The 26,252-nt window shown below is 54.2% G+C and overlaps 1 protein-coding gene across 7 annotated transcripts; it reads left to right on the top strand.

The window, feature by feature from the left end:
- Positions 1–5,866: 5,866 nt before the first annotated feature.
- On the top strand, positions 5,867–25,931 carry Hid1 (HID1 domain containing). Of its 7 annotated transcripts, none has more exons than XM_004860623.3 (19): positions 5,867–6,051; positions 12,328–12,477; positions 12,953–13,123; positions 13,649–13,762; positions 14,333–14,439; positions 14,628–14,744; positions 16,647–16,869; positions 17,057–17,113; positions 17,853–17,993; positions 18,381–18,471; positions 18,632–18,783; positions 18,884–18,962; positions 20,834–21,109; positions 22,759–22,986; positions 23,304–23,410; positions 23,873–23,953; positions 24,524–24,615; positions 24,713–24,871; positions 25,113–25,931. In XM_004860623.3, exons 1-19 carry the CDS (start codon positions 5,986–5,988, stop codon positions 25,174–25,176), a joined length of 2,475 nt encoding a protein of 824 aa, XP_004860680.1. In that variant the 5' UTR covers positions 5,867–5,985; the 3' UTR covers positions 25,177–25,931. The 7 variants fall into 7 exon arrangements, 6 of the variants coding, with proteins under 6 accessions (XP_004860680.1, XP_012933657.1, XP_004860681.1 ...); XR_015450265.1 differs by having other exon boundaries at positions 5,880–6,051; positions 23,873–23,927; XM_013078203.3 differs by having other exon boundaries at positions 5,880–6,051; positions 22,831–22,986.
- The last annotated feature ends 321 nt before the right edge of the window (positions 25,932–26,252 follow it).

Here is a 26,252-nt window from a genome sequence, read left to right on the forward strand (position 1 = left end):
TGAGCACTTGGGCAATGCCATTTACTAGGATGAGAAGCCTGGGAGAAAAGGGTCAATAGAGGGAAGGTTTGGGGAGGAGTGTGAACAGAATCACCCACAATGTGGCGGTTTAAATATGGTGTCAAATTTAGCCAGGTGTGGTGGCGCATGCCTGTAATCCCAGCACTTGGGAGGCTGAAGCAGGAGGATCCCCGTGAATTCAAGGCCAGCCTGAACTACAAAGCAAGAGCTTGTCTCATAAAACAAAACAAACAAAAATTAAACATGGTGCCAATTTGTCAACCTTCCCTCCATGGAAAGGTGGGATCTAAGTCCCTTTCCCTTAAATCCAGTGAGCGTGTGACTAATTTGACCAAGAGTATGGTGGAACTTTGCACATTACTCCCCTGGCAAGGGCTGTGTGGATTCCTCCTTGTTCTTTGGGAGCACTCTTTTTTTATGCGCTCCCTCTCAGCCCACCGTTCTTGTTGCAGAGGCTCAAGCCACATGGCGAGGTCACATGGTGTTTTATCTTCAGACCCAGCTGAGTCCAGCTTTTTTTTTGAGACATGGTCTCGCTATGTAGTTCAGGCTGGCCTTGAACTCACTATGTAACCCTGGTTGGCCTGGAACTTTTGGTAATCCTCCTGCCTCAGCCTCTCAAGTGCTGTGATTACAGGTGTGCGCCACCAGATTTTGGTCTTTCCCAGAACAAGTGCCAGATATGTGAGTGGAGAATCCTCTAGATGTTCTGGCCCCGGCTGTTCCCAGTTACCCCATGCCTCAGCCATTCATCCAGCTGAGACCCCAAACATTGGGGAGCAGAGATCAGCCACGTCAGCTGGGTTCTGTTGGAAATACAGACACACGGAAGTTACGAACATCTTAAGAACATATTAAGATACATAAGGTTTGGCATCTAGGACACATCAGATTGGCCACCATGTTCCAGGATTCCATCTGCATTCTTCCTCCCCATGCCCTGTGATCACCTTGGTTCAGTCCTCATCAACTCTCATGTCCCAGCTGCTTTTTCTACATCCAGGTCACTTTGTCTCTCCTGCCACAGCCAAAATGATTCGCTAACACCCAATGCCATCTGATGACACCATTTTTCTGCTTCAAAGGCTTTTTTTTTATTGTTCAGAGAATAAGAGTAAAGCTCCTTATCAGGTTGGATGTAGCCCTTTATGGCCTACTCCTGGCCCATGTCTCAAACTTTATCTCCTGTCACTCTACATCTTACCCCAAGCAGGTGTTTCTGTTCCCCAGATGTGCCAGGCTCTCTGTACCCCTGAGCCTTCCCTCTGCTTGCTTCTTCGAATAACTGGAGACTGGAAATTTCCCTTTGCCCATGAAGATCTCTTTCCCTCTCCTGCACTTTGCTCCACGCCCTGTAGGCTGAGATGTTATGGGCCCCATCAGTGGACTCCATTGCTCTTGTGCTTTCTGTGGGTCCACCTGATGGGCAGGGAATTGGAGGCCGGAGAGGAGTGAAGGTGGGGGTCTATTCCCCATCTCCTCCCTTCCGGACGTGGGAGCCCACAGCTCCTGTTGAACCTCTCCTATGGGAGGCTTTCTTTCTCTGGGCTCTGGCAGTCATTCCTTCCCATTGCTCTTCAGTACATGATGGCTAAGGCTACTAGCCCCAGAGTGCTTCATAGTGAATGGTCCCTTGAGTAACTCTCTTCAGTTACTCTGTCTGCTGTTCTATCCCTTGCCTGTTGAGACATACCTACTCAGTTATCCTCCAAACATGAGCCTGGCCTCTTCAGACTGTCTTTACCTGTTTCTACCAGGGCTGTGGAAAGATGTCCACTCTCACCCTTGTAACTGTCTTGGACCTGTATTATTGTCCAGGGTCTCTCCCTTGGTAGTAGGAACTTGCCTTTTTGGCTTAGAGCCAAGAATCTTGAACTGTACCTGTCACTTAGCCAGTACTGAGGGAATGTATGTTGGATAACTGATGACTAAACTCAGAAAAGGGATGCAGGAAGGGCCATGGGAACCATAAGCCAGAGAGTCTTCCTTCCATACTGGACAGGAAAGGAAGATGTGGCAAGGTTTCTGATGGGGGAAATCATAGCTAAGAATCTGCTAGGGGAATCGTCAATTTGATAAGGCATAACTAACTTCCCCCTCCTCCTCCTCCTCCTCCTCCTCCTCCTCCTTCTTCTTCCTGGCCTTGAACTCACTATGTTGCTCAGGCTGGCCTCAAACTTTCAACAATCCTCCTGCCTCAACCTCTTGAGTCCTGGGACTATAGGTGTGTGCCACCACTTCTGACCATAACTAACTTCTTTAAACATTCAAAAGGTCTGTTTTTACTTCCTGCTAACATTTTTCTACGTATGCAACCAGACTTTAAAAAATTTACTAAAACAGTTTTCACCACACATACACAAAAGTAAAGAGAATAGGGAAACAAATTATTATTATTTTTTGAGATAAGGTCTCACTACATTGTATAGGCCAACCTCAAGTTCACTATGTGAGTAGCTTAGGCTGATCTCAAACGTAAAATCCTCCTGCCTCAGTCTCCCAAGTGCTGGGATTAGACGTGTGCCACCATACCCAGTGGCACAAGTTACTTTCTTGCTGGAGTTTTTCCATGTTTGTTTGTTTTGGTCCTAGGAATTAAACCCAGGACCTTGTGCATGCTAAGCATGGTGCTCAACCTCTGAGTTACATTCTCAGCCTTGGTGCATTTTTTTTTTTTGTACGGGGGATTGAACTCGGTCCTTGTGCTTACAGGACAGGCGGCAGAACCACTGAGCTAAATCCGCGGCCCTTGCTGCATTATTTTTAAAGCAAATCCTAGTAACTAGACCATTCACTACTACCCCCTTTACTATGCTTCACTAGAAAACTATATTTTAAGAAACCATGATTGGTGGTGGAGTGAAGGAGGATGTGAAGTTTAACCTAGAGAACCCAAACAAACGATGGGAATAAATGGGTATTTTCCTACTGACATACGTGTGAGGTCCAATTCCTCAGGACAATGTTCATGTGTTTTCCATGCCTGTGGGGACCGTGTAAGAGTCCTGAGGATGGACTCCCAGGCCGAGGGGGAGAAGACCTCCACAGGTTAGGTGCGGCTAGGCTCATCGAAATCCACTCACAAAGGCTGGCATGAGGACTGAGGTACCTGGGAAAACCAGCAAAACTTGGGTTTCACTTGGAGTCCCTGGTTGCAAACCAAAGAAATTGTGTTGGGTGGTGGGCAAGGCTCACAGTCATAGCTAGAGTGTTTTAAATTTGTTTGTTTTTTTTTTTGGTACCGGCGATCGAACTTGGAAACTTGTGCTTGCAAGGCAGGCGCTGGAACCACTGAGCTAAATCCCCGGCCCTTTTTTTTTTGGTACCGGGGATCGAACTTGGGTCCTTGCGCTTGGGCAGCAGGGTGTGAAACCACTGAGCTAAATCCCTGGCCCATAGCTGGAATGTTAGTTGGCACCCACTTTTGATTCTTTTTTGTTCTTCTTTTCTAAAACCAGGTTTGTTGAGGTACAACTTATATGTAAAACTCACCATTTGGGGCCATATAGTTTTATGAATTTTGACAAGTAGAAAGTTTTCATCACCCCAAAAGTCTGCTCATTCCCATTTTATTCTCCTTATCTCACTCCTAGCCCTTGGTAATGACTGATCTCTTTTCGGTCCCTATGGTTTTGCCTTTTCCAGAATGTCATATAAATGATACTTTAGCACATTGCTTTTTGTGCCTGGCTTCTTGAACTCAGCACAGTGCTTTCGAGATCCACCCACATTGCTGCTCTGTGTATCAGTAGCTTGTTCCTTTTTGTTCCTGTGTACTAGTCTCATTATTGATGAACCACAATTTGCTTCTTTGTTTCCCAGTTGATGGCCATTTTGTTGTTTCCAGCTTTTGGTGGTAAAATATGAAATGGCTGCAAACATTTACCTAGAGGTGTTTTTTTTTTCCTCCTGTGTTTTCCTTTTTGAAACAGGGTCTCACTAGGTTCCCAAGGCTGGCCTCAAATTCACGATCTGAGCCTCCTGCCTCAGCCTCTCAAGTGTGGCACTACAGGCAAGTGCCGCTACTCTGGGTGCCTACAGGTTTTTTTTAGTGGATCTATGTCTTCGTTTCTCTTAGGTAAATACCTAAGTGGGATTATGGAATCATATAGTAATTGTATATTTAACTTTTGAAGAAACTGCCAGGCTCTTTTCCAAAGTAGTATATCCATTTTGCATTCCCACTAGTGGTGTATGAGAAAGCTTCAATTGCTCCTTATCCTCCTCTCATTTGCTATTGTCAGCTTTTTGTCATTCTAACAGCAATGTCATGTTATTTTATTGTGGTTTCTATTTGCATTTCTGTAATGATTATGATTCAGAGGAGTGGCTTTTGATTTTGCTTGTTTTTATTTGTGGCACTGAGGCTCATGGATGCTAGGCCACTGAACTATATCCCCAGCCCCAAGGATCACAGTTTTTAATGCCACTCTGGCTTGAACTAGGGTTGAGTGATTTGTAGAATGGACTAGATTTTTTTTTTTTTTAATACCGGAGATCAAACTTGGGTCCTTGACCTTGAGAGGCAGGCAGCAGAACCACTGAGCTAAGTCCCTGGCCCTGGACTAGATTTTTTTTTTTGGGGGGGGTACTGGGTATCAAACTCAGGACCTTGAGCTTGCAAAGCAGGCTTGGTGCTACTGAGCTAAATCCCTGGCCCTGGACTAGATTTTTAAAAGTGTCAAATAAAGGAACTATTCATTCATTATTTCACAGTGATAAGAAAGTGATAGAACCTACCAAGGAGGAAGGAGGGAGCTATCCTATGCTTGTGCCCTGTCGGTCTGCTTGATGGTGAAATGGTGACATCCTTGCTTCCCCCCACTGCTCCTGCCTCACTCTGCCTTGGGGACACACCAATGCTACCTTGGTGGTGCACTCCTCAGTTTTCTCCTGTGGGATTCCTGGTTTAGCTAAATGTCACCTCCTTTTGAAGCATCCAGGATCTCTAGACCAGGCACACTGTGGATGATGTTGTGGGCGGGCATGGTGGCACACGCCTATAATCCCAGCACTCAGGAGGCTGAGGCAGGAGGACTGTGAGGAGTTTGAGGCCAGCCTGAACTACACAGTGAGACCCTGTCTAGAAAAAAAAAAAAAAAAAAAAAGATGCTGTGGCCTCTTTTAGAGCTGGACTTGGTTTGCTTTTCTGGACTGCTTTCTTAGCTGTATGGCCTTGGGCAAATACACAAACTGCTCTCAGCCTCGTTTTCCCCAAGTGCAAAATAGGTGTGATAATATCTACCTCAGAGGTAGATATTTGTTGCCAGAGAGAACATCATCATCACCTTATTATTATTATTATTAAATTGTCCCTATCATAGTCCTGTTCAGCTGCACCATGGGTATCTCCTGGTTTCTCCTCCAGTCACTGTCGCATAAGAGCAGGCTGTGTGATTTATGTTCCTTGTGTCCCTGTGACACAATATTGATACATTCCAGTCCCTCAACACACATGCTGAAACGGGTGGACCTCAAAGGATTCTCAGGGAAGCCAGGGGGCCAGGACCCACGGTGAGGAAAAGGGGAACCAGGAGAACAAATGCTCAGGGGGAAAACAAATACAATGGGGAAGACATTGATCAGGAGGACACTCAGGTGGAGAGGGCTGGCTGAGAAGCGGGATGAAGGCGAGATGCTTGGAGGGCTTCGGGTCCTGGGGACCGGGTGGGAGTGGGGAGACGGAGCGGGGAGCACTCCGGCACCCAGAGGAAGGGCCCGGAGGCCCGGGGAGAAAGATGGGCCGCCTGGCGGACCCAGCGCGCCCAGCTGCCAGAGCGGCAGGTGCGGGGGGCGGGGCCGAGAGGGGGCGGGGACTGGTGGGCGGAGCTAAGTGAGGGCGGGGCGGGCGCCGGGCTGCGGGCGGGGCGCACAGCGGTGCTCGGGCAAGAGCAGCGGGGACCGCGGAGCTGGAGCCCGGGCCAAAGTCGGAGCGGGGTCCGGGCCGGAGCGGGCTCCAGCGATATGGGGTCCGCAGACTCCAAGCTGAACTTCCGGAAGGCGGTGATCCAGCTGACTACCAAGACGCAGGTGCGACCCGGGCCCCAGCCTCCCCATCCACCTGCCGGGCTGGGGCCTGGGCGGGGCGGGGGCTGCGCGAACCTGGCTCCCCGGCCGCTGGGGCGACGCTGGGCCGGAGCCCGAGCGGGGTCTCCCGCCTGCACCCCGGGGCTCCATCCGCGGCCCCGCTTCCCACCCCTGCCCCCTCTCCCGGGAGCACCACGCTCCCTGCAGCCGCCGCGCCACCGTCGGCTGACGTGGGCCTCCTCCCGCGCCCGCGCCCGCGCCCGGCTCCGCGTCGCCAGTCTCTCCCCGCGCCCACCCAGCCTCCGCCGGCCGCGCTCCTCGCCCTCCTCTCGGTGCCCACGGGTCCGGGACGAACGGCCCAGGCTGACTCAATGCAAACAAAGCCGGGCCAGCGCCCGCCTGGGTCAGGAAAACAGCTGGTGCGTGGCCACGGCGGCCTCACTGGGGCCGGGTCGATGCCTCCGGCGGGGGGAGGCCCAGGTCTTCTTGGGAACATCAAAGAGTGGCGGGCAGCAAGGCAGCCCGGTAAGGGGATCTGTCCGCTGGCCTACAGAGCTCCCGGTTCCCGGCTGGGGACAGCTCCAGGGGCTCCTCCTCCGGGCCCTGCTGAGGGTATGCCTGTGTTTGCCGGTATCCTCTGCTGTCCGGCTCAGGATGGCCCTGGTGTGTGTGTGGGGGGAGCTGGTGGTCCCTTCCAGCCTGGTCCCTGCTTGCTCACTGTTCCCTGAGTCCACAAGTGGCACAGAGGCTGCCTCCTTGTCCCCAGCACATACAATTTGTCCCCAGTAAGGCCACTTCCTTGTCCACCCCGGCTGTCCTTGCTCCTTGAACCAGGCCACCCTGGCAGCATAGATGCCCTGTCTTGATTCCTCAGGTCCCTCGCTTTCAAGGATTTCAGTGCCTATTACTGTCTGAGACGCCCCCTCCATGCTCTCAGGGAGTCTTTCTTGCTTTTAGCAGTTAGAGTGGGAATCCAGAAAGCCATCTCTCACTGCCCCAAGGCAAGAACTCTGCTCCCACTGTCTCATCCCCACCCTGGAAAGGTCGGGTAGCTGGCAAGTGCTCAGGGCCCCTGGAGAGTCCAGCCCTAGCAAAGAGGAGCTTGATACAAACCAGACCTGCTCCTCTCCATTTCTCATGGCTCCAGGCTAGTTCTGGAGCTTTGGGATGGGGCTTTAGATCTGTGGGTGGCAGAGAAGGTGCTGGCTTGTGGGCCCACCTCTCAATGTGGGGCAGTGGGGAGAGGAGCAGGGAGACTCCCATGTTTACCTACCTGGGAGAGACAGCTTGGTGGGGGAATGTGCTGTGGGATTAGCAGCTGGGGACTTTTGCTAGCCTGGCAGGATGAGCCCCGCCAGGGGCCAAAGAGTCTGCAGTAGTGTAGAGTCCTACTTCTCCAGCTACAATATGGGTCCTTCTGTCTTTCCCCCTCTGCAGCCCTATAAGACGGGGCTGTTCTGGTTCTTAACTGAGGACAGTGAGAGGTTTGTGCAAGGACCTGCAGTGGCTGGAACCCTGGGTCCCCTGGAGAGCCCTGGCATTCTGAAGGTGGGAGGGGGTCTGGCTGCCTTGGAGGAAGAGACCTCAGTGGCTGAAGCCTTGGGCCCTGTGTAGTAACCTGGTTTGGCCAAGAACCAGATTCTACATTGTCATCCTGGAATTTACCACTCAGTGCCCCCAAGGGATTCAGGCCAGTTGTCCACAGGATGACCTCTGATTTCAGGCCCCAGACACTGTGCTTTGGGCAGCAGACAAGTGGACCCAGCACTTTTTCCTGTGGCCCAGGCCTGAACTGCTGCTGCTCAGCCTTCCCTGACTTCCTGCCCAGCATCCTGTTTTCTTCCTGCCCCTTCATCAAGCCCTGGACCGGGCCTGACCCTGATCCTGAGGGCCAGCAGTTCTGCCTGTGTTTCTTGACCTTTTCCCAGAGTGGGTTGGGAGGTGGAGTATACCAAGACTGGAGACTGTCCCTCTTTCAAATCCTGTCTGGGGTTCTTAGGCCAAACGAGATTCTGTGAGTGCATGCCACATGTGTGCACATATGAATGCTTGTCACATGGTCCTCAGGTCAGGTCATCCAGAGCAGGCTAGAGCACTGCTGGCCTTGCCCCACCCCAACAAGAGACTGTCAGCTATGGCAGCTACCCTGGGCCTCAGTAGGGGTCTGGCTTGAGAAAGAGCCTGGCACAACTTGTTTAAGAATACAGTACATGGTTTCCCAGCAGGCTGGCTCAGTCCTGTGTCCTTAGCAGCAGAGGCCTGAGCAAAAATACTCTTCAAAGAAACTAGCTGGGATTTTAGAGCTTCTTTGGGTTGGGTGGAGGTCAGCTGGGGTCACTGAGGTAGGAACTAGGCCATGTCCCTGTCCTCAGAAGCCTCAAGGGTCCCAGTGATCCTGGATAATGCCTAGTGTGGTAAAAAATTGTCACCAGCCCAGCATGGTGGATTGTAGCCCTTGGGAGGCTGAGGCGGGAGGATAGTCACAAGTTCGAGGCCAGGCTGAGCTCTGTAGCAAGACCTTATCTCAAAGGAAAAACAGCCCCCCAACATTGTTACCAAATGTGAATGTCTAAATTGTAATGAGACCAGGAAGAGGGGCTCATGGTGAGGAAAGAGGGGGCAGAGGTCTTGCTCCAGATGAGATCTTTCCTCTCTTTCCAGACTGGGGTGCCCTGGGGTCTCCTTGGTCGCTCTTGAGTCTCTGTGCTCATTTATATTATATTTTATATCATGTATATGTATATGTATATGTATATGCACCAGTACTGAGACTGGACCCAGGGCCTTAAACATGCTAGGCAAGTGATCTCTATTACTGAGCTACATCCCCAGCTCTTTTTGGTTTTTATTTTGAGACAGGGTCTGGCCACGTTAGGCTGAATTTGAGCCTGTGGTCTTCCTGCTTCAGCCCACCCAGGCAATGAACTAGAGCCCTGACCCTCAGAGCTCCTGTCCACGTGGTGCTTGGCCAGGCTCCTGCCCCTTTAATTGGGCGGTGGCTACCTGGGAGGGGGGCAGAGTGTCAGAGGTGGCAGTTTCCCAGATGTGCTCTCAGATGAGGGCAGCTCTGTGGTTTTCCGGGGACCCCAGACTGCAGTGTGATGCTCCTGCACCCCACTGCAGGTCAGCGGGCTTCTGGGTGGCCAAGGCCTAGCATACCCCAGCTCTAGCTCCTCCTTTGGCCTTTGTTCCTCTACCAGAGGCTAACTTGCTCTACCAGTTCTGGGACTGACACGTGTGCCAGGCCTGTCCTGAGGGCTGGGGGCAAAAGCTACCCTGCAGCTCCCTGGGGTGGGCGTGGGGTAGGATCTGTCCGGAACTTGGTGAGGTGCTCGGCCCCAGTCCTGAGGTTGGACAGCTCCCTCCAGCTCACCCTGCCTAGGGCCCCTGACTGGAGGGGTCTCCAGGCTGTCTCCCAGCTTTCACTAAACAAACACTGGCTGAGCACCTGCTGCATTGGGCACCTGCAAGGCCAGAGAGGAAGACTGTGAGGCAGGCGAGAGCTGTGGATCTCAGCGGGCTGGGATGAGCAGGGCCTGGGGCTGAGGTGCCTGGGGGCAGCAGACCCATCCTTGTAGGGCTCTGGGAGAATTCTTGGAAGAAGGCTTTTCCAGAACAGAACTATTGTTTTCATACAAGATGCATTTTTTACCTGATGATAAGGCCCATATGTATGAAGTGCAGACCTGTGTTGGTAGCAGGGCCGTCAGGCCTTTGTGAGTTCTAAATGCAGAAAAAGGAAAAGGCTCTGTTGATGGGAGAAGCCAAGGAAGTATCTTACAGGTGAGCTTCAGAAGGAGGCCAGATGAAATGGGATTGAGAGAGTCCCTGGCCCTCAACAGATGAATATGCAAAGGGGAAAAATAAAACAGGTGCTTGACCAGGAAACATAAAACTACCCAGAGCCAAATGTGGCGGTGCACACCTGTAATCCCAGCACTCGAGAGGCTGAGGCAGGAAGATCGCAGTGAGTTTGAGGCCAGTCTGGGCTATATAGTGAGTTCAAGGCCAGCCTGTGCTACAAAGCAAAACCCTGTCACAAACAAACCCATTTACCCGGAGAGGTTGTTGCTTTAATATCCTGGTACATCTTCTACTTTTATTTTATTTTATTTTTTTTGGTACTGGGGATTGAACTCGGGTCCTTGTGCTTGCGTAGCAGGCGCAAAACCACTGAGCTAAATCCCCGGCCCTCTACTTTTATTAATATAGAATTTAACACAAAATCGTGATCATCCTATATGTAGTTCTATATCTTTTTTTTCTTTTTCTTTTTGGTGGTATTAGGGATTGAACTCAGGGTCTCTGCACTGAACTATGTCCTCAACTCTTTAATTTTGAGACAAGGTCTCTCTAAGTCATTAAGTTGCCCACGCTGGGCTTGCAGTCTCCCTGCCTCAGCCTTGCAGGGTGATGGGATTATAGGTTGTGTACCACTATGCCCAGCTGATAGTTTTATATCTTATTTTTTTCAACATAACATTATACCATGAACATTTTCTGTTTGTTAATATTCATTGAAAATATGATTTTGATGGTTGCATAATATTTCATTGTATGGATGTGATTTAGCTTCGTAAGCAGTCCCTAGTTATTGGTTAGTAAATTTCAACTTTTCATTGTTATCAATAATAGCTGTTATCAACAATAAATATCCTTGTATACTGCATCTTTAATTATTTCCATAGGAGAAATTTCTAGAAGTAAAACTCATCATTTAAATTTGTTGCCTTGGCTGTTTATATGACTGTCCATGTGATTCAAAGAGCATACGTGTTTTGTGTTTTTTTGGTATTGGGGATGGAACTCCGGACCTTGCGCTTGCGAGGCAGGCAGCAGAACCACTGAGCTAAATCCCTGGCCCAAGCATACGTGTTTTTAAAGCATGTTGCTTCAATGGCACTGGATGGGGTTTTTGTTTGTTTGGTTTGGCTTGTTTTTTTGAGACAGGGTCTTGCTATATAGTTTGGGCTGGATTTGAATTCACTCTGTAGCCCATTGAACTCTCAGCAGTCCTCCTGCCTCAGCTTCCTGGGACTATAGGGATTATAGGTGTGTACCACCATACCCAGCTCTACAATGAATGTTTAAATAAAAATGTATCACTAAAAGACACATTGCCATTAACTGCCCTCAAAATACTCCCTCTTGCTTCCAACACACTTATCCCGTTGTCCTTGCCACTTTCTGCAGCAGTTCCAGACATCTTCTTTCATGAGTGTCTTTAGTTGTGCTGTCATGGCTGCCATCTCCTGATGTCCATTTTGACTTCGAGGAAGAGCCAGAAGTCACATGGGGTCAGATCTGGTGAATAAGGTAGATGAGGACACACCAATTCAGGACACTGAGGCAAATGTGTAAAGGCACTCATGAAAGAGGACTTCCAGAACTGCTTCAGAAAGTGACAAGAATGATGGGATAGGTGTGTTTGAAGTGAGGGGGAGTATGCTGAGGGGGATTGATGGTAATGAGTGTTTTACTGTAATAAATTTTTATTTAAACATTCACCACGTCTTGGTCATACCAGTATATATGTATGTGTGCATGTGTGTATGTAGGGTGTATGTGTAAGCTACGTTTAAGTAAGATCTTGGCAATTGGGCCAAGGTTTAGACTTGCTCCAGCAGGCCCTTGTGGCCAGTGGTGACCTTAGCCCTGTGCTTTGGTGCATGTTTGAGGGGACTGGGGGAGGTAGATTTGGGGGCAGGAGCCTGGGTGGGTGACCTGGACTGCAGCATTGGCCAGTGGTGGAGCATGTGGCTTTGATCCTTGAATTCGCCAGATTTGGTGTCTGGCAGATGCTGAGAGAAGGCAGAAGCTGATGGGGGGGCGGGGAAGGGAGAGGGTTCGGGGACTGGAGTCCCTGTTGTCATCTTCTGTGGGGAGAGAGTGGGTCTTGGTCTGGGTCCTGTACATTTGGCCCTAATGGTGTCACCCAATGTGCCCAGGCGGGCAGGTCAGCCTGTGCTGCAGGAGGATGATGGGGACTCAGCCAGGGACATGCAGGCCCTCAGGGACTGGGTGGGGTTTTGGCTCCTGGACTCAGCACCCAGCTGACCCCTGACCATGCCCACTGAGCGTCCCAAGCATGACTGCTGGGCAGGGCTGGTGGCAGCTAAAGGATGTTCCTCACCTATGTGGGGAGGCTCCTGGGCACCAGCTGGAATGGAGTAGGGGGGCTGTGGCTTCATTCTCAGGGTCTCTCCTGGTCACATGTTGGGTGAACTGTGTCCCCATTGGCACGAGGTTATATAACTCTGGACTCTGGGTCCCCCACAGCCTGTGGAAGCCACCGATGATGCCTTTTGGGACCAGTTCTGGGCAGACACAGCCACGACCGTGCAGGATGTCTTCGCACTGGTGCCAGCAGCAGAGATCCGGGCTGTGCGGGAGGAGTCACCCTCCAACCTGGCCACCTTGTGCTACAAGGTGAGGGTGCCTGACCCTTGCTACCACTGCCACTCTCCAGGACAGCTGACCAAGCCAGCCCACGGTGGGAGGGGACAGGCACCCAGGACACAGCAGTCCCAGGTCCCCATGGTCCTGAGTCTTCCCCCAGAGCCCTGCCTGGTCTCTCCCTGCTTTGGTGGCCACCATTTCTGAGGATGCCAGGCCTTCCCGAGCACTCTCCACAGAGCACGCCCTCTGCTCACCCAGGAGGCGGTATTGTTAGTGTGTCCGTTACAGAGCAGACTAAGGCTCAGGCTCGGGAAGTGTCGGCACCTGCAGGATCTTGGGCCTTGAAGGCTCTGCTTGCCTGATGGTCTGTCCCCTGGGGCGGCTGACTTTGTCAGCAGCGGTGGCCCTGCCTTTGCCTCTCTGCAGCCTGAGTGTCCCCTAACCCCAAGTACCAGTGCCTCAGCCTGCATGTCCAGTGATGCTCTGCTGCCCCTTGTCCCCGCAGGCTGTGGAGAAGCTGGTGCAAGGAGCCGAGAGCGGCTGCCACTCAGAGAAGGAAAAGCAGGTTGTTCTGAACTGCAGCCGGCTGCTCACACGAGTGCTGCCCTACATCTTCGAGGACCCTGACTGGAGGGGCTTCTTCTGGTCCACAGTGCCCGGGGCAGGGCGAGGAGGGGTCTGTAGGCATGGCCAGGGTGGGTGGGAGGTGACGGGGTGTGCACCCTTTCAGGGCCACACTTCTCCAGACCTCTTCTGGCATTTGGGAAACTCAGGGGTGGGGAGCAGGAGGTGCTGCTGAGGGATGGGGGGTCCACACTGCCTCCAAGTGGCTGAGGAGGATGCTGGGAGAAGCGGGTGGCTGTACAGACTGGGTTAGGCCAGCTGTCTTCTCTCTCTTTCCTGGTGTACCTCCAGGCAAGGCGGAGGAGTGAGGACTAGGGACTCCCAAAAGGGCTCCTGAGGCTGGGGTCACTGCCTGGCACCCCGTCCGTGGAGAGGTTTCCTTGCCGTTCCTGGCCCTTTCCCTGCTCTGCCTCCTTTTTCTTTGGTTGGTTTGGGACCTGCAGAAGTCTACTCCCTCTGCCTTCATCCCTGTGCCCAGGGAGCCTGCCTGGACCCAGTCTCTGTCCTTTACACCCTCAAGCTCTGGGACCCCCTCTTCTTGGCCAGCTACCACTGAGGCATCCTGCTTCCTTGGCAGGGTGAGGAGGAGGATGAGAACGCCCGGCCCCTGGCTGAGTCCCTGCTCCTGGCCATCTCGGACCTGCTCTTCTGCCCAGACTTCACAGTGCAGAGCCACCGGAGGAGTGCTGTGGTGAGCCTGGCCGGGTGTGCCTTGCCTGGGTTGGGGCCAGGCCAGTTGCAGTTCCCCCGAGCAGGATGCAGTCAGTGGGGCTGGGGTGCTCAGGAAAACTGGGCTGCCTGGCACACGTGTCCCGGGCTGGGAGTGGTGGCGGTACTGCAGGAGCAGAGGCAGCGGTGCCCACCCTGCTGCTGCCTCAGCTGGCTGTGCTCAGGCAGCCGTTGTCTTCTCTGGCCCAGTGGAGGCAGTTTCAGGGCTGCACACTTCTGTGATCCCACAGAGTGGATTTTGCGTTTTCTGTGCCTCAAACACCACTGAGGGAAATGTGTCTGCACCTCTCCCTCCCTCCTTTTCTCCCTGTGTTGGACTGGACTGAGCCAGTAAAAGAATCAATATAAGAAAAATGAGCTTTTAAGAGATCTGAGAACATTCACTTCACCCCTTGGACACCAGGACTGGGCATCCCGAGGCTCTGTCTTCAGAGACCTTGAGGCCAGTGGGAGGCCTGGCTTGCCTGGGGTCTGTCCACACTACTGCTCACCTTGCCACCCACACCTGCTCTTGCCCTGGCCCTGTCCCCAGGACTCAGCAGAGGATGTCCACTCCCTGGATAGCTGTGAATACATCTGGGAGGCTGGCGTGGGCTTCGCTCACTCCCCCCAGCCTAACTACATCCACGACATGAACCGGTGAGCTTGGCTCAGGCCCAGGGCCCCTGGCCTAGCTGGACTCGGGCGGGGCTCCTGCCCAGCTCAGAGGGGGACCCTGCCCTCCTGTGACCAAACCTCCACCCTGCAGAGATGAAGAGGGATTGTTTTCGTGGACTTGGGCGGGAGGTGCTGATTCTAAGTACCCTCCTTCACCAACCTGTCCCCAGGATGGAGCTGCTGAAACTGCTTCTGACGTGCTTCTCTGAGGCCATGTACCTGCCCCCAGCTCCTGAAAGTGGCAGCTCCAACCCGTGGGTTCAGTTCTTTTGTTCCACGGAGAACAGGTGAGGTGCCTGGGGCACCCTTTCGTTTCTCTTCTGGTTCCAGGCTCCCTTGAGCTGGGTGGGATGGTGCCTGCTCTGAGGCTTATTGAAGGGATGCTGCCCCCTGGTGGTGATGAGCTATAATTTAGCCACACCTCGCACAAGCCCTGTCCAATGGCTCTTTGGCATTGTGATCCAGGAACTGGGGTCCCTGGGTGACCCCTGCCCAGGTCCCTTTTCTGCAGCCATGCTGTTCAGTAAACATATAATGTGAATCATATGTGTATTTTGAGATTAAAGTGTAGAAACAGGTAAAATTAATTTTAGTAAGATTTCATTTAATCCAACATAGTTGTGTCAAAATTATGGTGAATGTTTAAATTAGAAAATGCAAAACAGTAAGACACATTGTCATTAATACTCCTCAACATATTACCCCTCATTGTGAGCACACTGAGCCCATTGTTCTTGTCACTTTCTGAAGCCGCTCTGGAAGCCCTCTTTTGTGTCTTTATGAGGTGTGATCAAAACCTCGGTGAATGCCTGTGTGGAATACCATCCAGCAGACAGGCAGGCTTGTAAAAACATTACGGTATGTCCTCATCCACCTTATTTACCGGATCTGGCACCGTGTGATTTCTGGCTCTTCCCCAAAATCAAAATGACCATGAAAGGTAAACGTTTTGAATCAATTCAGAACATCGAGGCAGCCACAATGGTACAACTAGAGACACTCATGAAAGAGGACTTCTGGAACTGCTTCAGAAAGTGGCCAGAATGACGAGATAAGTGTGTGGAGGGGATTAATGGCAATGTATTTTTTACTGTAATAAATTTTTAAAATTTTAAGCATTCATTGTATTTTTCAACTATACCTCATCCAAAACATGAGCGCTTCATATATAATCATTATACAAAATTATTGAGCTGTTTTCAACATTCCCTTTCTCATGCTACTTTTTCAAAATTCAGTGTGTGGTTTACACTCTGAGCAAAACTTAATTCAGACCAGCCACATTCCAAGTGCTTGTGGCCTTTGGCTGCCCTGGTGGACAGGGGGCAGGGAGGTGTGTGACAAACACCCTGATGGAGGAAGTCTGCATGGGGACACTGGTGGGCTGTGGGGGCACCTAGGGTGCCTGTGAGTGCAGGACCGACTGTGTGGAGCAGGAACTTACGTTTCACTGTACCCAGGCTGGCCCACAGGGCCCAGTGCCCTAAGGCTGGTGGTTGTCTCTCCTGGTGCCTGCCTCTGACTTCTCCATGGCATGGCATACCTCCTCCTCTGGGTTTGCGGGCTTCTGGCCCAAACTGTTTGCTTCCCACAAAAGAGAAGGGAGCCCAAGGTGACCCCTACTGCTAGCCCCAGTCAAAGACTGGTCAGAGTCTTCTTTTTCAGTCTTATCAGGCACACTGCCATCCCCTGTCACTCGCTTAACCTCTCTGCATCTCAGTTTCCTCACCTGTAAGATGAGGAGCTTGAACCCTGAGATCTTACAAATCTGATTCAAGTCCTTCTGTGGCCTGGCAGCCGGGTGATTGAGCCCAGGCTCTGTCCCTGAGAGAAAGCTGCTTCTCTCTGGGCCTCCAATGCTTCCTTGAAGCCCTGATGGGGGGCATCTGTCCCTAAGAACTTCAGGGTTCTGAACACGCCTTCTGGCCAAGAGCCCCTTGCGACGGGCCATTGTGCCCTTGGTAAGGGAGTCCTCTGCCTCGGGCTAGCCCGGTCCAGGTCAGGCCAGGCCAGGCCATGGTGAGGATGAGAAGGGTCCTGTCCGCTTCCTGGCTCCCAGTCCAGAGCCTGACTCTGGCACTGGTTGACTTGAGGAGGTGGCTTGGCTGCCCCTCCCATGTGGCAGGAGGGCTGGGCCAGAGGTGGCACCCTGCAAGTCCTCCCTCCTGTCCTCCTGTCCTGCCCCGCAGACACGCACTGCCCCTCTTCACCTCCCTGCTCAACACCGTGTGTGCCTATGACCCCGTGGGCTACGGGATCCCCTACAACCACCTGCTCTTCTCTGACTACCGGGAACCGCTGGTGGAGGAGGCTGCCCAGGTCCTCATTGTCACCCTGGACCACGACAGTGCCACCAGCACCAGCCCCACTGTGGATGGCACCACGACAGGCACAGCCATGGATGATGCTGATGTAAGGGCAGGGTGGGGGGCTTTGTCCTGCTGGGCTGTGAGCCGGTGGCATCCGATTAGCAGGACACTCAGGAGCCACTCGGGGAGTGGCTGGGGTGTCTGACTTGGAAGAGATGCTGTTGCTGCCGCCAGAGTGGGGAGGGACCAGGGTGAGGCAGCTGCTCACCATGTGCTTTTACCCTTGGCAGCCTCCGGGGCCTGAGAACCTGTTTGTGAACTACCTGTCCCGCATCCATCGGGAGGAGGTGGGTCAAGTGCGCTCTTGGACCCTGGGGGCCTCCCCCCACAGTTGTCGAGGCTTTGCAGGGGCGGGGTGGACGGAGTCCTGGCCCCTGCGGGGCAACAGTGATGACGGACTTCAAGGGTTCTAATGTGTGGAAAGAACCAGTGGTTTCAGCTGGATGAGGTGACCAGGAAGGCTTCTAGGAGAAGGTGGCTCTGATGTCAAGTTTGAGGGGTGGAGGGGAGGAGTGGACAGTGGCCGCAGAGGCCAGGCAGATCCGAGGGGAGGTGCTGGACCCCAGAGGCCTGACCCCTGTAGCTGAGGATGGGACCATAGGGCTGAAGGCAGAGTGCAGCCAGCTCGCAGAGTGCAGGGTGCTCAGTAAGTGGCAGCTCTGTGAGGGGTGGGGAGTGTTTCCCACAGGCGATGGTGTGATGGAAGGAGTGTTTGGGGCATCCGTCAACAGTGAGTCCAGGTGGGTAGGGTCCCGGCTCAGGGAGTGCCCTGGGGTCCCAGGAGCAGCAGCCTCGCTAAGGAAGTGGGCAGCCCATGGGCAGGGGAGCCTGTGGTCTGCTGAAGGTCCGGGGGCTCAGCTGCCTGAGGGGGTCACCCTAGGAACCCCTGATGATGTCAGAGTCTGAGCCCCTCAAGCTCAGAGCTGGGATTGGGCTCTGGGGTAGTGGGGAGGAGTTGGGGCCTAGGCTGGTAGCGGGAGCTGAGCCGAGCAGGTGAATGGACCCTGGCTCTGCCTTCCCTTCCAGGACTTCCAGTTCATCCTCAAGGGCATAGCCCGGCTGCTGTCCAACCCCCTGCTCCAGACCTACCTACCCAATTCCACCAAGAAGATCCAGTTCCACCAGGAGCTGCTGGTTCTCTTCTGGAAGCTCTGTGATTTCAACAAGGTGGGCAGCCTCCAGGGCCAGCACCAGGCAGTGCAGATGGAGAGGAGACGCGTAGAAGCAGCTGCTGGGCTGGGAGAGGTGCTGTATGCCTGTAATCCTAGTACTCTTGGCGTCTGAGGGAGGAGGTGCACAAATGTGAGCCTGGCCTGGGCAATTTAGTGACATAGTGAGACTGTCTCAAAATGAAAAATAAAAAGTGGTTCTTCAGTGCAAAGGAGCTGGGTTCTATTGCCAGAACCACACGCACAAATAAAGGGGTGGGGTGGGGAGGGAAGGGAAGCTTGGACCTTGTGGTCCAAGGATGGGTCTCCCTAGTCTGGGGGAGACGGTGGGGCAGAGCCAGCCCTCCTGCTGACCCCACCCACTTGTCCCCTCCCCTGCTCCCAGAAATTCCTTTTCTTTGTACTGAAGAGCAGTGACGTGCTGGACATCCTGGTCCCCATCCTGTACTTCCTCAACGATGCCCGGGCAGATCAGTGTAAGACCAGGGTGTTGGGCAGCCTGTCCTCCCTCCCAGGAGCTCAGGCCTGGTGGTTTGGCCTCCCAGGAGGGAATCCCTGCAGCCCCCGAGATGAGTCCCCATGCTGGGTCCCCCTCCTCCTCACCCTGCGTGGCCCCCCCTGCTTCCCGTGCTGCAGCTCGAGTGGGCCTGATGCACATTGGTGTCTTCATCCTGCTGCTTCTGAGCGGGGAGCGGAACTTCGGGGTGCGGCTGAATAAGCCCTACTCCGTGCGGGTGCCCATGGACATACCAGTCTTCACAGGCACCCACGCCGACCTGCTAATTGTGGTGAGGGGCGCCCGCAGGGGATGTGGGGGTCATGTCCTCTTGGCTGAGTCTGGGGCGACGGCCACCCCACGGCTGCCCTTCCTTCTCTCTCCCTGCACAGGTGTTCCACAAGATCATCACCAGCGGCCACCAGCGGTTACAGCCTCTCTTTGACTGCCTGCTCACCATTGTGGTCAACGGTAGGGGCCCGGAGCCCACCTTCCCTGTGCTCACCGCTAGGTGGCGCCAGGCCACAGGCCGAAAAGCCGCCTGCTCAGGGCTCAAACCGCCTCCATGCTGCTAAATTTCCTAATACTATATTAAAAACATAGTAACAAAAGGACAGGTGACAACATTTTGTAATATATTTAATCCACTGCATCTAAATACTGTCATCTCAACATGTAGCCAATTCAAAAAATTAGTGAGGCTTGGCATGGCTTCTGTAATCCCAGAACTCTGGGAAGCTGAAGCAGAATAGCAGGTTCAAGCCCAGCCTGGGAAATTCAGTGAGTTGGTGAGACTCTGTCTCAAAATGGGGAGGGGGACTGAGTTCAATTCTCAGTACTGCAAAAAAAAAAAAAAAAAAATCTGTATTCTCTAAATTCTGTTTCATGCCCAGTCTTCCAAATCTCGTGTGTGTTTCATGCAGGAAGCACACAGCTTGGCTGTATTCCAAGCACTTGATGAAACTGTGTATTGGACAGTGTGGGTTTAGGTGATTGGAGTCTAAATGGGGATGTCAAAGCCACCTTGTCCCTGTCTTTGCCCTGCCCACTAGCAAGGCCAGCAGACTGAAGTCAGGGCTCGGGGTGGCTGGGGCCCAGCAAGGTGGGCAGCCATGGGCTGGGGCAGATTCGGCCTGTTTGGGAGAGATGGTGGTGGCCAGGGTGTCTGACGAGTCTGAGGTTGGCTTTGGCCTCCAGCGTGGGCGGGTGTGTGTACAGGGGGAGGGGGAGGCTGGGAATCGACCCCAGGGCCTTCACACTGAGGTACCTCCCAGCCCTTTTTACAATTCTTTATTTTGAAACAGGATCTCGCCATGACGCTAAGTTGCCCAGGCTGAGCTTGAGTGCTGGGATTACAGGCCTATACCACCATGTCCAGCTTCCATCCCACAAATCTTAATTGAGAGCCACTAAGGAGGGCCAGCTCTGAGAATGCTGCTGTTAACAGGACAGCTCTGCCTGCCCTCTGAGGCCCTCTGGCATGAGACAGAAAGATGGGAGTTGAAGAGGGGCTGTGTGCAGCATTATTTCATCTTTAGTTTCTGCCCCACAGCTGTGCCCAAAATGCCTACCTAATGCTACAGCAGCTTGACACCCTAAACCAGTGATGGCAAACGTTTTAGAGTTTTCAATGCTAGCCAACAGCTGGCTATGGCACGAGTGCCATAGGTTCGCCGCTATTGCCCCAGAACAACTTGCAGGCCCGAGTTTGTATCCCTGCCCAAATGTTTTATTCCTAAGGAACTTGGCCTAGGTGTCTAACCCTCCCTGAGCCTTAGTTTCCTTGTCTGCAAGATGGGGACAATCTTATCCAGGCCCTTCCTTCCTCATAGGTGGAGGAGGACTGGGCGGGAGATGCTATATATGACTTTGTGAAAAGGACTGCTGCCAGTTGGGTGTGGTAGTGCCCACTTGTAATCTCACCACTCTGGGAGGCTGAGGCAGGAAGATTGCAAGTTGGAGTCCAGCCTGGACAACTTAGTGACTTAGCAAGACCCTGTCTCCAAAGAAAAAATAAAAAAGAGGTTGGGGTCCAGGGATTTAGCTCAGTGGTTTCACTGCCTGCTGCGCAAGCGCAAGGTTGGGGATGTCGCTCAATGGAGAGGCCTTGACTTCAAACCTCAGTACCAGAAACAAACAGACACAAAAACCCTGCTGTTCACACAGCCAGAGGTGAGGGAGGAGCGCACTACCTTCAGGGCTCTGCAGGAGGGGCAGACAGAGTGAACTTGGCCGCTGGGGTCTTCTGGCTTGTGGGGGCTTCACAGGCAGGGCCAGGAGGGGCTGGGAGGAGCGTGCTGTTCTGCCCAGGCCTGGGCTGTGAGCTGACCTCTCCCTTGCAGTGTCACCCTACCTCAAGAGCCTGTCCATGGTGACCGCCAACAAGCTGCTGCACCTGCTGGAGGCCTTCTCCACCACCTGGTTCCTCTTCTCAGCTGCCCAGAACCACCACCTGGTCTTCTTCCTCCTGGAGGTCTTCAACAACATCATCCAGTACCAGTTTGACGGTGAGGCAGGGACCAGGATGGCCCATGGACATTGCCTAAGGGGCCAGCAGCCCAGGAACTGGCTTCGGAGGGTGCTCCCCAGTGGGCCTGCTGCCCCTACTCGACGTGCAGGTGCTGTGTGCCTGGGTGAAGGGGATACTGCGGGGAGCAGCGATAGTTGGGGAGGGAGGACGGGGGAGCTTTAAACAGAATGGCCTGGGCAGAGGGCCCCCTGCAGGCTGGTGGCCGGCAAGCTCAGAGTGGCGGGCGCTGTCCTTCCCAGTGTCGCAGACACCGGCTGCCCAGTGTGGATTCAGGCCTTGCCTCTCGTTACCTCTGTGACTGCATGTTTGTTACTTTACTTCTCTGGGCCTCACTTTACTCACCTGTCAAACTACAGACGGTCAAACTACAGTGCTAAGAGTCCCTATCCCAGAGGGTGTTGGGCGAAGGATGAAGTAAAATAACCCACAAAATAGCACAGTGTCTGGCAACTCAAATATAAGGAATTGTTTCTATTCTAAAATAAGCTGGGCTGGGGATTTAGCTCAGTAGTTCAGGTGCCTGCCTCGCAAGCGCAAGGTCCTGAGTTTGATCCCCGGTACCAAAAAACAAACAAGCAAAACAAAACAAAACAAAAACAAAATAAGCTGAATGCAGTGATGCATACTTGTAATCCCAGCACTGACAGAAGCTAAGGAAGGAGGATCAGAAGTTTGAGTCCCACCTGGGCAACTTAGTGAGACCCTGTCTCAGAAATAAAAAATTAGAAGGACTGCGGATGTAGCTCAGCGGTAGAGCCCCTGGGTTTGAGCTCCAGTACTGCCAAAAAATTTGTTTTCACTGATCTAAGAAGGATTCATGGGTGTAATGGGAGCAGAAAAGCATTGTGGGAGAGGATGGTATGTGCATGTGCAAAGGGCCTGGGGTGAGATGTTGAGTTGAAAGCAGATCAATGTAGTGTAAATCAGGACCAGAGAAGTGCACAGTGCACTGAAGACCAGAAAAACATTTCCATCTTCTCCTGGGAGTCATGGGAACTTGGAGGTGGGTGACAGAGGACAGGTACACACCATGGTGGCCTCCTGGACTTCTCCTGGTTCAGGGAATAGGTTAAAGTATTTAAGAGCTGGCAATGTGGACAGTGATGGGCTGGTCCTGCCCCACTGTACCAGGGTTTGCTTTTTGTGGGTTTTTTTGGCAGTGCTGGGTATTGAATCCAGGGCCTTCACATTGAACTACATGCCCACCCCTTTTGAATTAATTAATTAATTTTAAAAATTTGGAAACAGGGTTTCACAAAGTCATTAAATTGCCCGGGCTGAGCTTGAACTTGTGATCCTTCTGCCTCAGCCTCCCAGAAGGCACCACCATGCCCGGCTCCTTTAGTGCTGAGTTGTCAAGTCTTTTTGTTTGTTTGCTTTGCTTTTTCAAGACAAGGTCTTGCTACATAATTCAGGCTAGCCTTGAACTCACTACGTAGCCCAGGCTGGCCTCGAACTCCTGGTGATCCTCCTGCCTGAGCCTTCCAAATACTCAGATTACTGGCATGTGCTCCCGTGCCGAGCTCGGGATTGAAGAACCAGGAGAGGAGTACTCGGGCCAGAAGCTGTTTTCCCACAGCTGCCACACACAGCTGTGCCACCCCTGTCTGGCTCCCTCTCCTGGGTTCCCCGTATCATCTCTTCCCCTGGGGGAGACACCTTCCTGTGCTGCAGGGGGCCAGCCCAGAGTCGGGGGAGGCAAGTCTCCCCTGAGTGGAAGTGCGCTCCCTTCCCCAGGCAACTCCAACCTGGTATATGCCATCATCCGCAAGCGCAGTGTCTTCCACCAGCTGGCCAATCTGCCCACAGATCCACCTGCCATCCACAAGGCCCTACAGCGCCGCCGGCGGACACCAGAGCCCCTGTCCCGCACTGGCTCCCAGGAGGGCGGCTCCATGGAGGGCTCCCGCCCTGCTGCCCCTGCGGAGCCAGGCACCCTCAAGACCAGCCTGGTGGCTACCCCAGGTTTGGCACTGGCTGGTGGGAGAGGATGTGGCTCCCGGCAGGGCTGGGGCACCGGCATGGTGTCTTGAGAGAGTGTGGCTTGTGTTGGGGGTAGGCAAGAGGAGCAGGGGTGGTGGAATTGGGGACCCAGGAATGGGAGTTTGGTGGGGACAGGGCCTCAGGGCTCTGGGACAGATGGGCGCAGGGCTGGGCAAGGGAGATGGGACACAGAGCTTCTACAGTGGGTGGAGGACAAGCAGCCTCAGGGGCCAGGCCAGAAGGGGCACCATGGGCCTTGGCCCTCTCTCCTGCCTGTGTCCCTCGTGTGCCTCACCCAGGCATTGACAAGCTGACGGAGAAGTCCCAGGTGTCTGAAGATGGCACCTTGCGGTCCCTGGAACCTGAGCCCCAGCAGAGCTCGGCAGAAGGCAGCCCGGCTGAGGGGGTGGGTAATGGGATGTGGGGCCCTCGAGGGAGGGTCGTGCTTTCCTCCCTGGCCTCTGTGACTCGGGCTGGGCCAGGGCACTCTGAGGTCACTTGCAGCAGAAGGACAGGTGCCAAGGCCCAGGACAGCAGGGTTGGCGCTGCTGTGGCGGTGGGGGTTCACAGACCCTTCCTTGTTTACTGGGCACGGCAAAGTCCGTGGCCTTCGGCTCCTCATCCATCAGCCTTATCTGAGCTGCGGCTGGCCTTTACCCAGACTGCCCTGTCAGCCCCTGGCCCTAAACCTGTCACTAGGCTGGGCCGGGCTAGGCCTGGGGCCCAGGGCAAAGGGTGCCGGGCTGGGCCTGTCCCTCTGTTGGAAGTGAGCGTTTCCCATGGGGGCCGCTGGAGAGAGCTCACTGCCCTCTGCCCTGCCCTGCACCCACTCTCTCCCTCCTCATTTCCCTTCCTTCCTGGGCACCAGGAGCCTGACCAGGCATGGAGGGAACAACGGCGGCTATCCAGTGCATCGGCCAGCGGTCAGTGGATCCCAACAACGGATTGGGTGAGGCCCCTCTCCCAGGAGCCAGGGACTGGGGTTTGGCTGATGACACAGAGTTGGGGCCTGGGTCCAGCTGCCTGGCCCTTAGAAGGGCTCGGTCAGTACAGATGCGGCTGGCAGTGTGTCCAGCAGAGGCCTCTGGTATGAGAGCCGGGCTCCAGGCTAGTTCTTCCAGCTGCGCATTGCTCCCTCTCATGTTTGGCCTGTCTTGGATCAGCTTCTTCTGTCTACACCATCTGCTCAGTTCCCTGGCAGCACCAAATCCCTGTTGCCCATAGCACTGGCTTCCCTCATAAATCACTCTTTCTGGTTTCCTTCTCTGAACCGCTGCCCCCTCCCTGTTTCCGGATTACACTGGAACAGGGGTGATAACGTCCTGCCTGGCCACGCTGTTCTAGGTAACAGAGGGGTCTGAAGGCGCATGGCCTGCAGTACTGCTCCAGGCACCCATGGCCCTCCCAGTTAGCAACAGTGGCTGTTTACAGCCCTGCTGGGTGCAGGCCGAGCTATGCAGAGCCCCTGGCCCAGGTCAAGGCCAGAAGTGTCCCATAGCCCTGGGGGCTTCCTCCCCAGATCCTCTCCTGGAAGTCGAAGCTGCCACTGCAGACCATCATGAGGCTGCTGCAGGTGCTGGTGCCCCAGGTGGAGAAGATTTGCATCGACAAGTGAGTCAGGACCAGGCCCCTTCAGGGCTCTGAGGAGGGGCCCGCCTAGGCTTGGGTGGGAGGTGACAGGGACACTGGAGACCTCCATTTCTCACAGGGGCCTGACAGATGAGTCGGAGATCCTGAGGTTTCTGCAGCACGGCACGCTGGTGGGGCTGCTGCCTGTGCCCCACCCCATCCTCATCCGAAAGTACCAGGCCAACTCTGGCACCGCCATGTGGTTCCGCACCTACATGTGGGGCGTCATCTATCTGAGGTGGGCCTTGTGGGGGTGGCCGGTGACAGTCCAGGTTGGGGCTGTGTTCAACAGGGACCTCAGTTTGCCTCCCCGCCCCACCCCGATCCATAATGGGGTGAACATCAAGGCAGTTGATCAAGGTGCCTGGTGGAGGGTGGGCACTCACTGCTCAGGTTGGGACATCGGGATGGGAGAGGTTGATTTGGGCTTTGCTGCCACCACCCAGCTCCTCCCAGGACCTTTTCTACTCCCTCTGCAGGAATGTGGACCCGCCCATCTGGTACGACACTGATGTCAAGCTCTTTGAGATCCAGCGGGTGTGAGCAGGAAGCCAGCAGGGCCTGGGATGGCTGGGGCCCTGCTCCCCGATGCTCCATGCCCCCTTGTTCTGAGCTTTACATGAGTCCCACTGGGGTCTGGGCAGGCAGAGTGATTGGGTCCTGGGTGGCAGGTCTCAGAAGCCCCTTGTGACTGGAGACCATGGGGACCTGCTCTGACCCCCTCACCCCCAGGCTGGCCTCCTAGGGGGCTCTTCTCCAGGGGCATAGGCCCTGCCAGAGCCCCCTTCCCACCCTGGCTCCCCTTTCAGGACCCATTTCTGTGACACTGCCCTCCATGCCCACCTGCTCCTGTGCTGCCCACCCCCAGAAGCCACAGGTCACTGGGTCCTAAAGAGTTTGTCCAAGAAGGAGCCAGGGGCTATCCCGTGAGGTACCTAGGCAGGGTGGGGGAGCCCTCCAGGCCTCCTGGCCTAAACCTGCCTCTTCTACCCCCAATGGGAGGTGGGAGGAAGGAGCGTGGTCTGGCTGCTCAGCTCTGGGAGATACAAATACATGGTGGGGCCCATGTATTCTAGGGGTTGGAGTGGGCACAGGGCACCCTGCTATACCCCCAGGACAGTGAATAGAGCCTGGGTGATGAGGGGCCCTGGGGGCAGCTGTTCCTGATGAGGGGGAGCGTGTTGCCGCCCCTCCATCTGCCCCAGCCCTGGGCTCTGGGTCTCCCTCACCCCACCTTTGTCAGTACAATCTTTGCTCCGTACAATCGGCCACTTACACAATAAAGCTCCCTCTCTACATTCTGCTGTTTGCACTGGGCTCAGGGAGATGGATGGGCTGTCATCGGCTGGCTTGTCACCTTCGTGCTCCACCCCAGGGCTTAGAGAATCAGTCAGGGCTGGCACTCACCACCACCGGTGACCCGGCTACAGAAAGTTCCCCAAGGCTCTGTCCCAGAGAAAGGGTGGTGTTCAGCGGGGGAGGTGAGGACTGCAGGAGCCCCAGCCCAGCTCTTCCCACTGACTCATGGATCAAAGAAGGGACTGGTTTAGGCCCTTCCTGACCTAGGAATGGGACCGTCCCAGGCCACAGCCCTACCCAGGACAACCATCCTTCCCACT

This window comes from Heterocephalus glaber, unplaced genomic scaffold, assembly GCF_053883595.1.
Source record: "Heterocephalus glaber isolate CG9 unplaced genomic scaffold, H.glaber_assembly_v1.0 deba00000937, whole genome shotgun sequence".
NCBI classification, from domain to species: Eukaryota; Metazoa; Chordata; class Mammalia; order Rodentia; family Bathyergidae; genus Heterocephalus; species Heterocephalus glaber.

Coding starts and splice junctions, on each gene's coding strand:
- Hid1 (XM_004860623.3), top strand. CDS start 5,986: ATGGGGTCCGCAGACTCCAAGCTGAACTTCCGGAAGGCGGTGATCCAG. Junction 23,411..23,872: donor AAGGCAGCCCGGCTGAGGGG/GTGGGTAATGGG, acceptor CCTGGGCACCAG/GAGCCTGACCAGGCATGGAG. Junction 24,616..24,712: donor GAGAAGATTTGCATCGACAA/GTGAGTCAGGAC, acceptor CATTTCTCACAG/GGGCCTGACAGATGAGTCGG.